Genomic DNA, 11,954 nt, shown 5'->3' with positions numbered 1-11,954 from the left:
GGCTATGATATTGGAGAAGGTTGGAGAAGGTTCCTGCTTGTACTACATGAAGCATCGACCATTGTTCAAGATGGCGGCAAAGATGGCAGTCGGAGCAGCTCCTTGGGTTAGTGCAGTTAGAGATGTACACATAGCTGATACAGTTGATGAACCGTACTTTAAGATTTTAAAGGCTGCCAATACGATATAGATTGGAGGCGAATGGGTTAAGTTGAAGCCTGTAACCCCATCTCGGGTTCAAATGTGCCTCGTCCTCAGTGTAGATATAAACTTCTCGTCCTTCAGCGTTCTTTGATATTGTCATCATCTTGTGAAGTTTCTTATCAGTTAATCATGCCATTTTTATAGTGATATCTCCTAAACCTCGTTCGATCAAGAAATGAATGTTTTTGGTTAATTTTAAAGTTTAAACTTTGCATGGTTCAGTCTGTTTTCATTTATCTCAAGCATAATATGATAGACTTTTATCGGTTTTATATATATATAAAAAAATATCAAATTCTATTATATAAATAAGGAAAGAAATCCCCTTCTGCTGAGAAAAAGGGTAGTGCTCTTAGACCTGCTACCACTTTAGTTAGAAAAAAGAGTTCTTAAATTTATAAGTGAGCTACAAGTAGATGGGAAGAAAAGGAATTGAGGGGACAGAAGGCCAACTTTCTTTCTTCTTTTTTTTTCTTTTTTTTTTGCCCCTAAAGAAATCGAGAGAACCAGGAACAAACTTCTATATTTTTATTTGTGCTGCTGACCTCCCCAGTTTTTTAATTACCTGTTAAGGCTGGCCATGCAATTTATCTTCCTTTTCCAAATGTTTTTAAATTTTAGTTAAATACCTTTGTAACCAGTGTAATAACGGCATGTTTCTGTGTTTTTTGACACAAATAAATAGAAGAGCAGACTTTTGGTTGCTGTCTCAGTACCTGCCCTTGGTGTTCCTTTCTTGCAAACTGTGAAAGCTGGCTCCATCAAGGTGCATCCCAGAGAGGTAATTACTAACACTTTACCTTCACTTCTATATTACTACACTACAGGATTTTGCTATCCACCAGATAGAGATTTATCCAGTGGATAGCATTATCCAAGCTTCAAACAACAGGTGCCAGATGGGTAACATGGCTCATTAGCTGACATTAGCCAAGTTAACCTCTAACCTTTAACTCCCAGAAGCAATCAATATGAAACTTCTCCCTATAATATCATTACATTATCCAGCAAACAGGAAATGGTAATATTCAAAGTTATCAGGTAGAAGTTGTTTACTTGATCTAACACAAAATTCTCATAACTAAATTTACAAGGAAATGGGTAGCAGGTAGAGGGGAGAATTAACAATCAGATCTTGAAAGTTAAATTTGGGTTAAATTTGACCAATTGATTTTAGTTGGAGATTTATGATGAGCCAGTTGAGATATCACAAGTCAAGCAAGATGAGGACAAAGTCTCAGCATTTGAGGAGAATGTTTCAATAGCCAGAAGATTTGTATGGGGTTGGACTTCCAAAGTGAAGGTTGGGAAATAACTTTTAATTTGCAACAAATCTTACGTATAACAGTTCCCAGTTTGTTCTCACTATGCTGAAGTTACCATCAAGAACAGGTAGTATTGTCAACTGGTCGGTGCAGTGTTCTCCCTTATCGTTAGCTGAGGACAGGTAAACGAAACTTTTAGAGCAGTAGAGCAATCCTGTTATCCTGTTACCAGTTAATTTTTCAAGAATTCCAAGTGACTGTAGACAGTAATAAGAGGTACACTGTACTAAAGGCAGTTGTTCTGGAACATAATTGCATACTGGGGCTTTAGTTGTTTGTAGTTTAGCTTTAAAGCCAAAAGAAAAGCCATGAGCCTACAATAGCTTTCTACAGAATGATGTACCATAAATTTATGTTTATGAAAGTCTTGAAAGTAAGCTGGGAAAATCATTTTTGATTTGTAGCAATGATTTTTATTTTTATTTTTTTGTAGTAAAAAATAAATCCTAAGTGATTATTAACAATAATTTTTCTTTCTTCTAACAGAATAGTGTAGAGGAAACACAAAGAACCTTTTCTTCAGTTGAGGAAAGATCATTAGGTACATGTACATATTATAAATCATTGTTTCTAAGATAAGACAACTGTTTCAGAGAGCATATTTTGGTCTCACTTTTAAATACCCTTGCAGTTCTCATAAACAATTTAGCCTCAAAGATTTACAGGTTCTGATGCTTGAAGATTTTGTCTTTTGCCCCTGAACTTCATCATTCTGTTCCCAGTGAAAAAATATCCTGCAAAGAAAAAGAAAAGAAAGTTCCCTGTCCTGTATCTCTGACACATTTTTTGTTGCATCTGTGAAAACAGTGCACACACCTTAGTACTGTGTTTGAATGGAGTCATTTTTTTCAATAATACAGAATTTGTTCAGCTCCTGCACACTGACAGACAGTTTCAAATGAAAGTTGGTGGAATAACAGCATCTGTGTTAGCCGGTGCACTGCTAGCAGGAAGAGGCCGTAAGTACTTTGAATTCTTTTGCAATTTACCTCTTAACTCCCAAGATTTTCTTTCTGAATCTCTTCCAGACATCATACATTTTATGTACATTACTAATTAGAAAGGAGAATTTGGTCCTATATCAGTGTAACAACCTTCGGCCAATACAATTGACACATTTTCCATTCTCATTAACTTGTTGCTGATTAAAATTAGAAGGATTAAGGCCCAGATTTATTAAATTCAATCCATTGGCTTGGCAAATCTGTTGATCTTTTTATTTCAAAATGGTTCATTGGCTGAGTTCAGTGTTTTTTGGCTCATTTTCTAGTGATAGTTTGAATCCATGGTAATAAACACAAAATTAATGTACTTCAAATTGACAGCAAACATCATAAACTTGTTCTTGCCTTCCCTTGAGAATTTCCTTATACTGCATGGGAGCAACTACAAGTAAATGTGCCAACCTCACTGGTCAGAAACAGATGATCCACATCAAAGAAAAATGTTTTTAATAACCCATCAGTTTAGATGTACTGCTGTAGCAATGGTGAACTGTAAAGAAGTACAACACTCATGCCAGTCTGCAAAGAATAGCAGAGCTACTTTGTATAACTTGATCAGATCATCTGCTTGCAGGACCATTTTTACCCTTATGATGACAACATTTAGGCAATTCACCTCACATGTGCATGTGCCACTCTCCACCAGGAAGCAAATATGTGGTTTCAGAGAAAATTTCAGCTTCACTTGCCAGCCTTATATGTCCCTCTATGTACTCTGTACATGTTATTTGTAATTTCTCTCAATATTTTTTCCATTTTTTTTTGGGATTTTATTGACTGCCATGGATTGTTATTTCGTTCCAGGTCGGCCAATAAGGAGAATTTTCTTTTCATCAGTTTTGGGAACAACTGTAGCAGCCATATGTTATCCAAAAGAGGCAGTTCTGATAACACAAACAAATTACCACAGACTAAAAACCTTTGTAATAGAGCAGTGGGAGAAGCATAATAAACGACAAGCTGAAAGAGCTGTAAAGGAGGAGCTTAAAACTTCTGTTGATGAAACAAAAACCTTGGAAGGTCAGAAAACCTCCACAGCAGAAGTTAAAGCAGAGACTGCTTCAGTGGATGAAGTCAAAGAAGAAGGTGCTTCAAACCAGGAAATTATTGAGAAGCAAGAAACAGAAGAGACAAATGCAGAACCACCAGTTGTGTCCACTGAAAACACATCCAAGGGATCATTCTGGAGTAAGATCCCATTTTTCGACAAGTTTATGGGGGCAAAACCAAGTGAGGCTGATGAAGTGAAGTCAGTCAAAGTGGTAGAGTCTGTTGATAAGACTGGAAGTAGCAAAGATCAAGTGATAGTTCAAGAGAAGACATCAAGTAATGTGCCCAAGCCAGAAGGAGACACAGGGCAATCTAACCCTGAAGACAAAGACATGTACTCTACTCGCTCATAAATAGTGACATCTCATCAGCCACTAACTACAGAGTGATATTATTAACAAAATATTTTTGCTGAAGGCAAATTTAAAGAAGAACAACACTATGTCCAGCTACTTTATTAACCATTGAGTATGCTGTCTCCATACTGATGTTTATGACACTCTTAAGGATAATTTGTGTAATAATCAAGAGCTTCTTTTTCTTCTCTTCTTTCATTTCCTTTTTTCTTGTGACCTTAAGGTGATATTTTAGCAAGAAGTTCGATGCTAGTCTTTCTTAGGAATCAAAGGATGGACAAATATTGGTGCTGAACAAAAATCTAAGTTTACAAATAGTTCCTTAAAAGCAGATCTACTTATATTTTGTATTACACCTGTACAAAGTCTGATAATTGATTTTTCCGAAGAGTAATTGGCAGAACTAGAGAGCAGTTTGCTGCCTGCTCTTTATTTTTCTTAGCTAAATTTTGCTTCATTAGGAAAAGAAAGGGACTAATTTTAACCTCAACTGAGATTTATGTACACTTGCCCCTTTTTTGTTACTTTTTACTTTTAATTAACACTTTTCTGCTTGACCCCTTTGTTCCTTAAATAAACAATGAGAAATGAGATAAGGAAGGAATAAAGAATTTTTAATAGGCACTGTGTTGCATTCAATTGGAATTTTCCGGGTCAAATAATTTGATGTTCTGTACAAGTACTACAGGGTGCTGTGATTCCTCGAAATCGTTTTGATATCACTATTTCCAAGTATGCACGACTGAGTATCATACTTTTTGAAAGAAAAACTGGTCAAGACCAATTTTTCTTTCAAAAAGTATGATTCAGATTAACTTTCCTCAAAAAGCAAACAAAAAAATCATACTTCTAAAACGTCCTCTTGAATGTACATAATTTATATTTTCAACCATGTGCATACATTTCTGGCTGAATAAATTTCATTCCCACTTTACTTGGCAAAAGAAGCCAGAAGGGGAAACAACTAATGATAGTGTTTTTCTCCTTGCTATAATTATACTGTATTTCCTCAAATAAGCATCCAGGCATTTATTTAGAAACTCAGCTAAGCGAGGAGGGTTTATTAAAAGGAGGATGCTTAATTAATGAGGGTGCTTACTAACTTAACACAGCAAAAGGACAAGAATCAACAGAGCAGATAATATACATAAAGGAACTCTGAAAACACATTGACATAGATGAACTGAAATAGAAGAGAAACCTCTCTCCTGTAGTGCTTCCACTTTAGTTGAAGCTTAAAAGTTGAAAATAAAGTAGCAAGAGAAACAGGTTTTCTTTGTAACCCAACTACTTAAGGCCTATTTACACGGCACGACTTTGTCGCATGCGACAAGCTTACGACAGGCCTACGACATGACTTAAGAGTCGTAAGCGAGTTGTAGGTTTGATTTACACGAAACAATTCGTGTCGTAAGCCTGTCGTAAGCTTGACGCATGCGACAAAGTCGTACCGTGTAAATAGGCCCTTATGAAAGCAAGGGAGGTGGAGTGGGGCACTTATTTAAGAAAGTGAGAGAGGAGGAGGGGGGCACTTATTTGGGAAAGTGAGGGAGGAGAGGGGTGGCTCTTATTTAAGAAAGTGAAAGAGGAGGAGGGTGCTTATTTGAAATTATGGCTGGGGGGGGGGTGCTTATTCAGGGAAGGTGCTTATCAGAGCATGGGCATTTATTCAAGGAAATACAGTAACTATCAAAAGTAAAATTAGTAACACTAATATAACATCCAACTCAATACTTTCCTATTAACCCTTTCACTTCCAAGATGTCATCAGTAATCTGCTATACAATTCTTATGATATTAGTTTGGAGAGTTTAGTATTGCATCACCTAATTATCCCTTAATTGTTTTATTATTATTATTATTATTATTATTATTATTATTATTGTTGTTGTTATTATTATTATTATTATTATTATTACTGTCACTTGTCTGCTTGCAATAGTATTGATCTTGTAAGGAAATATTCTGTATTGGTCACTCATTACGGTAAAATGTGAAGGGTTCATGACATTGACTGAAAAGTATAAAGTTTCAGCTGGAAACGTCAATAACATGAGTATCAAGTAGAGTGTTACTTGTGTCCTGAAATTCAATCTCTGAGTTTTTCTCGTCCTCTGAATCACTGAACGGCATTTCTTCCAAATAATTTATTTGAACTATTCCCTCCTCTCCTGATTCATCAAGACTGCACTCTGGGATATCTTGCATATTTATCTCGACTCCTACTTTACCATTGTCCAAACTTATAATAATAACTCTTTTGAATGCATTTTCATAAGCATGTCTGTGAGCAAGTTTCTTTGCATATCCTAGCAATTCCTTCTTTTTAGTGGGGTCTCTTTCTGCAAATAAGGAGATAATATTGTCAAATTGCAGAGCTGATTTTTCTGACATTCTTGTAGCTTTTTTTCATGTGAGCCAAAGTTTAAATTGGAAAATATTACTTTCATATGTAATCCTCCTTGAGCCAAGTTGCTCACTTAGCAGTAGTTTATCCCTGTTTCCTAAGCAGTGAAGCAACTAGGAGTGTTACTATTCCTCCCCACCCCCTCCCCATCGCCTGAATATGATGCCAGTACATCACAAGGTTCTCCGCAAGCATTTCAGGCTTCCCTGACATTCATCTGTAACCATATTATAGACACCTGGGTATAGAGAGGCTCTATGAGAGAAAAGTGTAAATTTTCCCAAGAACACAACATGAATGAACAGGCCAGGTCTCTCAAATACAAGAACAAAAACAAGGTCCCATAAACTTACAGCATGGAGAAGAGGAAACAAAGTTATTAAGATATTTATTGTATCTCTGAGTTCATATAGAGGGTGAAAGATTTCAATTCAAACAAAATTTTGAATTTAGAGTACCATAAAGTGAAAAATGGCTCACTAAATGACCAATCATGGGGTGCACATACTAACTGAGAGATATAATAAGATGTCTTCTATTGACCTGACCAATTTCAGGGTAATTTAGTGTTATCAACTGACTTAAAAACATAAATTTGCCCCCATAAAGAAGTTAAAGGCAGAGGTTTTAAGCATTAGCCCTTTGTGACTGAGTTGAAAATGTAAATTGGCCATTGTAAAGAGTTAAAAGGCTGAGGTTACGAGTAGTAGCCCTCTGTCAGATGCTCTGACAAAGGGCTAATGCTCGAAACATAAGCCTTTAAACTCTTTAAAGAGGCCAATTTATGTTTTCAACTCAGTTGATAACACTATGATTACCCTGTTATACTCTTCCACCAATGTAACACCACAGTTTCTTTAGAAACTCACCACCTTTATTCATTTGACCAGTTTCACTTAGCTATCTTCTATTAAGCCCTTCAATTCTAACCTTGTTCCAGTATGTTTTTATCTCCACCATATCCAGTGCCTTCACAGAAGAATTCACAATCTTTTATCTCCAGCCTTACTACACATCTATAAACAGCATTCTTTTTTTCCTGACTATCTTCTGTTTCCGACCTATTCTCAAGTTTATCCAACTAAAAGAACAGAACATCTGTTCAGCACTTGTTTGTGACAAAGCAGGATTTGTAGCACAGGGATATGGAACAACTAGCTCTCTGGCAAGGTTTGTCAATGCTCTCTTTATTTTCCTCTTCAAGATGTGCTCTCTTTGTAGATTCTTGCACTTACAATTGATGTATCATTTCTAACAAATCCCCCAGTGTTTGCCAGATTACCTGGCTTGTAGTGTGAACAGTTTCTTTCTCCCAGATAGGTTTGTCACCTGTATTATTCAGAAGTAATCACCTAAAGGGGGGGGGGGGGGTTGGAGGGGAGAATTCTTGGGAGGGTGAGGGTTTTGCCGACAAGCTATTCAAAACATGACCCTCCCTCAAACGAATTCATGTTATTTTCCTCACTTATTTTTGCCAAAACTCAGCTCAAGTGAGATATTTTGGTTATTTCTACTTCCTGAAAAATCAATTTTAATTAGCAATGAAAGGAAAAATACTATTATATCCTTGAGTGCTCTCATAAATCTTATGTGGCACTGATCACTTTTCTCTTATGCAATAGACTCCACTGAGAGAGAGGGATTTCTGACTCGGGGCATGCAATACTGTCCTTAAGCTAAATGTTTGTAAATGTTTGCAGGACCGATGCAAACCAGTTGAAAGCTCTTAGTTATTAGGAACAAAGTTTAAAAAACTCACCTAAATAGCGAAAAAAAAATACAGCCAACTGTCTAGTTGCAATGATAAGTTTAGATTGTGGGGATGCAAAAGACCTTTACCTGCATGATTCGAGTTGACCAGCCATTGAATCCTAAATAATAGTTAGCTAGCACTGTACACTTTGCCATGTATAATGGCTTTTGAACAACTTCTGTGAACTTTCTGCGCTGTGCAAATTGAACCTGTAGGTCCCACATATGTAAATTTAGAAAAGCATAATTATAATAATAATAAAGTAGGAACAATCATAATTATTATTAGTATCATTCCAGTATTAGCATTAGTATCATGATTGTAATTGGGATTGTTTTTGATTCATAATGCACGCTAAAGTAATAATCATGTGTTGACACTAATTAGAGTAATAATATTTAGTCTTGTGTATATTGGGCCTTTTATACATTTGAAGCAAAGACAACATCAAATTTATACTAGCACCTGCACGAACCTCTCAGGTTATGTCCGACACTTATCAACTACATGTACTCTAACGATATGCCGCTGAAATCACTACCAAACAGTTATCATAAACACATAAATAATCTTTTTACCTTCAAAAACTGTCCTCCTAGAATCCACTTTCCATGTGTGCTTTCCTTTGCCCTTCTTGCTTCCCTTGCGGAATAAAACTTGACAAATGCATATGAAGAAGCACAGTTTGAATTGATCTCCTCTGAAGCTAGAATGATTAGGATTTCTTGTAAACATTGAAGTATTGAAAATTGATAAAGGTAAAGTTTAACAAAACTCTCAGTTCGTGTTATAGATCGGAGGAATGAACTGTCTCAGTAAAATACCTTCTGAGTTATCTGATGAGTCCATCACTTGTACTTCGTAGATCAAGCCGAACTGGGAGAATATCTCTAACAGTTTCACCTGGAAACAAATTCAGCTGTAAATAGCAATCAAATGTAACCTAAATAGGACTAAAGATCATCTTTAAATTAAACCTCACTTGCACCATTTCTTTCTCAAGCCGCCTTGATATGTTGGTGACATAAAGATTGACTTCGTTTTTGTAAGGGCGGAAAAACTCAATGAGCTCAACTTTTGGCGAGTTCAGGAACTTTGATTCCTCCATGTTGTCTTTAGATTTAGCCATGTTGTTTTTCAAAGTTCCCGCCGACGGTCTGAGCGCAAGGTCAGCGGTATACGTCTTCCAGTGGAATATCACTTCTACAGGCACCCCCGGCTATCAATTTTTTTTGTTTTTTGTTTATTTTTTTTTTGTTTTTTTTTTTTGTCTTGTTTTGTTTTGTTTTTGTTTTTTTGCTTTTTGTTTTTCAATAGTCCGTGACGCAACGATTAATTTTTATGGTTTGTGCAGGACAACAGTGTATCTGAGCTCTAAATACAACAACTGCGGATTGAGAAATGATTACTAGAACGATTTTCGCAGTAATGAACACTACTTAAAGCTATTTTATTGTGATTAATAAGATGTTATTGGCCACTTACTTTTGTTGTTGTTCAAATGGCATGCTAGTCTGATTTTGTTGATGTATTTTTTTTTTTCATTCCGTGACGGTATACAGCTCTATACATCCCTATTAATTGTCCTCTCAGGTGCATTTAAACGCGCAAATTTTCCTTGCTTTAGAGGACCTCGATCGGTATCACCTCTTAAACGTCTCTAGTCTCTCTACACGCGACCAAGATCAAGACATCACGCCTGAAAGGCAAGAATGTTTTTATTCAACAGAGAATTAAGTGTCTCAAGCAGATACACAGGAATCAATGGAGTTAGTCTAATTTTATTTCCTGCGGAGCTCGTTTTTTTTTTTTTATTAACCTTTGGTGAATGCAATTACATTGTGCTTCTCTTGAAATCACACCCGCGCTTAGCGCTCTTAATATTTACTAAACTCTCTAAATTATCATGTTTTCATTTTTGGAACGAATGTGCATATTTTGATTTGTGCCCAAAAATTCGAATGGATGCGAAAGTATATCAAACAGTTCTCGTCAACGTTTCCAAGAGCTCCCGTCTATAAGTAGTCGTAAGATGTAAGGAACGGATACCTTTCCAGAACACTCTACTTATCGAATGAGTCCGAATAAAAACGCACAAATTAGTGTGGTTAATACCTCAGTTGATCTCTTGTGAAACCATGTTGCGTGACTTTGGTAGATAATCAAAGTGCTCTGTGAGCAAACTCGTGAATTGACACATGATTTTGACACATGATGTTTAATGTTATCTGGTTTAGGGAATTTTGTGGTTGATTGTCATATCTAGAGTACGAGCAGTAGTCCAGTGTTCGCTAATGTAGCAAAGAAACAAAGTAACGTTGGGATAAGAAGGCATTACAATTGAAATGATCATGCCATTACATTTGACAAGGTGGATGATGTCATGAGTTTTAAACGTCTATCATTTTTGTTTCTGGTTTAAAAGAAAAGGTTGGAAGTAAATGCAAGGCTGTGCTCTAAGGAAAATTTCAGGGAGCCCTTCGGGCTCCCAAGCGTTTTAGCTCGGGTGCCCAGGCCTAAAAGATGGTCGCCCAAATCAAAATTTCGGTGAGCCCTTCGGGCTCCCAAACATTTTAGCTGAGGTGCCCGGGCCCCCTAGTTGGTCGCCCAAATTAATAAATCAGTCAGTTAATTATTAAAAATTAAACAAACTGTTTTCGTAACGAGTCAAATAGAACTATGTGCATTTATTTATTGTTTTTATGTTCATGAAACATCGTATCCTTTGACCTCCTGAAAACCTATCATCACTTATAGTCAAATAGTTATTTAATTCACACTTACAGAAGCAGTGCAAAACTATTTTTTGAAAAATGAATAGTATACATATACCAAAGATAATCTGATAAACCTAAAACTTTCTCATTGAAGTTCAATTCAAAGCATTATGTAAGCTTAGCAAAACACTATTTCAAATATTAAATTAGCATAGAAGAGCGACTCCCGTGTTTATTCAGCGATTTATTAATCGCCGACCGTACTTTACGCCTATCAGAGCAGAAGTAACAACTTCTTTTGAAAAACTAGCTGATGAGCCATCCCAATTTAAAGGAAAAATTTTAATGCTATTGGAAAAGCCGTTAAAATCGAAAACTGTGCAGCTAGTCAAGTTCAAAGTCAAGGATTATGCTACATGTGAATTCACGTGGAACGACCTTTGAACATCAACGCGCGCCCGATGGAATAAAATTTTCTTTTAAAAGAACGACTCCCGTGTTCATTTAGCGATTTATTAATGTCGACCGTACTTTACGCCTGTCAGAGCAGAAGTAACAATTGCTTTTCAAAAACTAACTAACGAGCCATCCTAATTTAAAGGAAAAATTATAATACTATTTGGAAAAGCGGTTAAAATCGAAAACTGTGCAGCTTGTCACGATCAAAGTCGATGATTATGTTACACGTAAATTCACGTGGAACGACCTTTGAATATCAACGCGCGCCCGATTGAATAACATTTTCTTTTTTTTTTTTGACTGTAAATCAAGAAACCAACACCAGCCAGTCGCCCGGCCGGGCGACCAAGAAAATATTTTCAGTCGCCCGAGGCCAAATGTTAGTCGCCTCAGGCGACCGGGCGCCGTTAGAGCACAGCCTTGAAATGCGGGTGAAAAGTGAAATTTACTGTCTTTCGTTGTAAATATTAGAAAATCAAGGCAATACTGTCTTAATGAAAACATTAACGATTCCCTCTTTATCAAATCAGACAAACTGGAACGAGTTTTGAGTGATATAACTAAGCCAAGCCTGCCACCGTCATTTTGGATCTCCGCCTGGGTAGATTTAAGTCACGTGCTAGGCAACGTATAATCAATAACAAGATAGAATTTCATTTCAGGCCTATTTATCAATTTT

At 36.5% G+C, this 11,954-nt stretch overlaps 2 protein-coding genes across 2 annotated transcripts; one reads left to right on the top strand and one right to left on the bottom strand.

The window, feature by feature from the left end:
* Window positions 1–40: 40 nt before the first annotated feature.
* LOC131799637 (MICOS complex subunit Mic27-like) lies at window positions 41–4,563 on the top strand. Its single transcript, XM_059117337.2, has 6 exons — window positions 41–106; window positions 890–985; window positions 1,382–1,507; window positions 2,016–2,070; window positions 2,390–2,488; window positions 3,338–4,563. The coding sequence occupies exons 1-6, from the start codon at window positions 47–49 to the stop codon at window positions 3,934–3,936; spliced, it is 1,035 nt and encodes a 344-aa protein (XP_058973320.2). The 5' UTR covers window positions 41–46; the 3' UTR covers window positions 3,937–4,563.
* A 32-nt stretch (window positions 4,564–4,595) lies between these two features.
* On the bottom strand, window positions 4,596–9,232 carry LOC131799639 (RAD52 motif-containing protein 1). The gene is made up of 6 exons (XM_066166942.1): window positions 9,082–9,232; window positions 8,924–9,002; window positions 8,678–8,805; window positions 8,186–8,308; window positions 7,277–7,427; window positions 4,596–6,281 (listed from the first exon to the last, which is right to left on the bottom strand). The coding sequence occupies exons 1-6, from the start codon at window positions 9,226–9,228 to the stop codon at window positions 5,971–5,973; spliced, it is 939 nt and encodes a 312-aa protein (XP_066023039.1). The 5' UTR covers window positions 9,229–9,232; the 3' UTR covers window positions 4,596–5,970.
* Window positions 9,233–11,954: the final 2,722 nt, after the last annotated feature.

Source organism: Pocillopora verrucosa, chromosome 5, assembly GCF_036669915.1.
Source record: "Pocillopora verrucosa isolate sample1 chromosome 5, ASM3666991v2, whole genome shotgun sequence".
NCBI lineage: Eukaryota > Metazoa > Cnidaria > Anthozoa > Scleractinia > Pocilloporidae > Pocillopora > Pocillopora verrucosa.
The sequence above is the reverse complement of the archived record's forward strand: the minus strand, read 5'-3'. Positions and strand labels throughout refer to the sequence as shown.

Coding starts and splice junctions, on each gene's coding strand:
- LOC131799639 (XM_066166942.1), bottom strand. CDS start 9,228: ATGGCTAAATCTAAAGACAACATGGAGGAATCAAAGTTCCTGAACTCG. Junction 8,806..8,923: donor CTCATCAGATAACTCAGAAG/GTATTTTACTGA, acceptor TAATCATTCTAG/CTTCAGAGGAGATCAATTCA. Junction 8,309..8,677: donor TAGGAGGACAGTTTTTGAAG/GTAAAAAGATTA, acceptor TGGGACCTACAG/GTTCAATTTGCACAGCGCAG.
- LOC131799637 (XM_059117337.2), top strand. CDS start 47: ATGAAGCATCGACCATTGTTCAAGATGGCGGCAAAGATGGCAGTCGGA. Junction 2,071..2,389: donor AGTTGAGGAAAGATCATTAG/GTACATGTACAT, acceptor TCAATAATACAG/AATTTGTTCAGCTCCTGCAC. Junction 2,489..3,337: donor ACTGCTAGCAGGAAGAGGCC/GTAAGTACTTTG, acceptor ATTTCGTTCCAG/GTCGGCCAATAAGGAGAATT.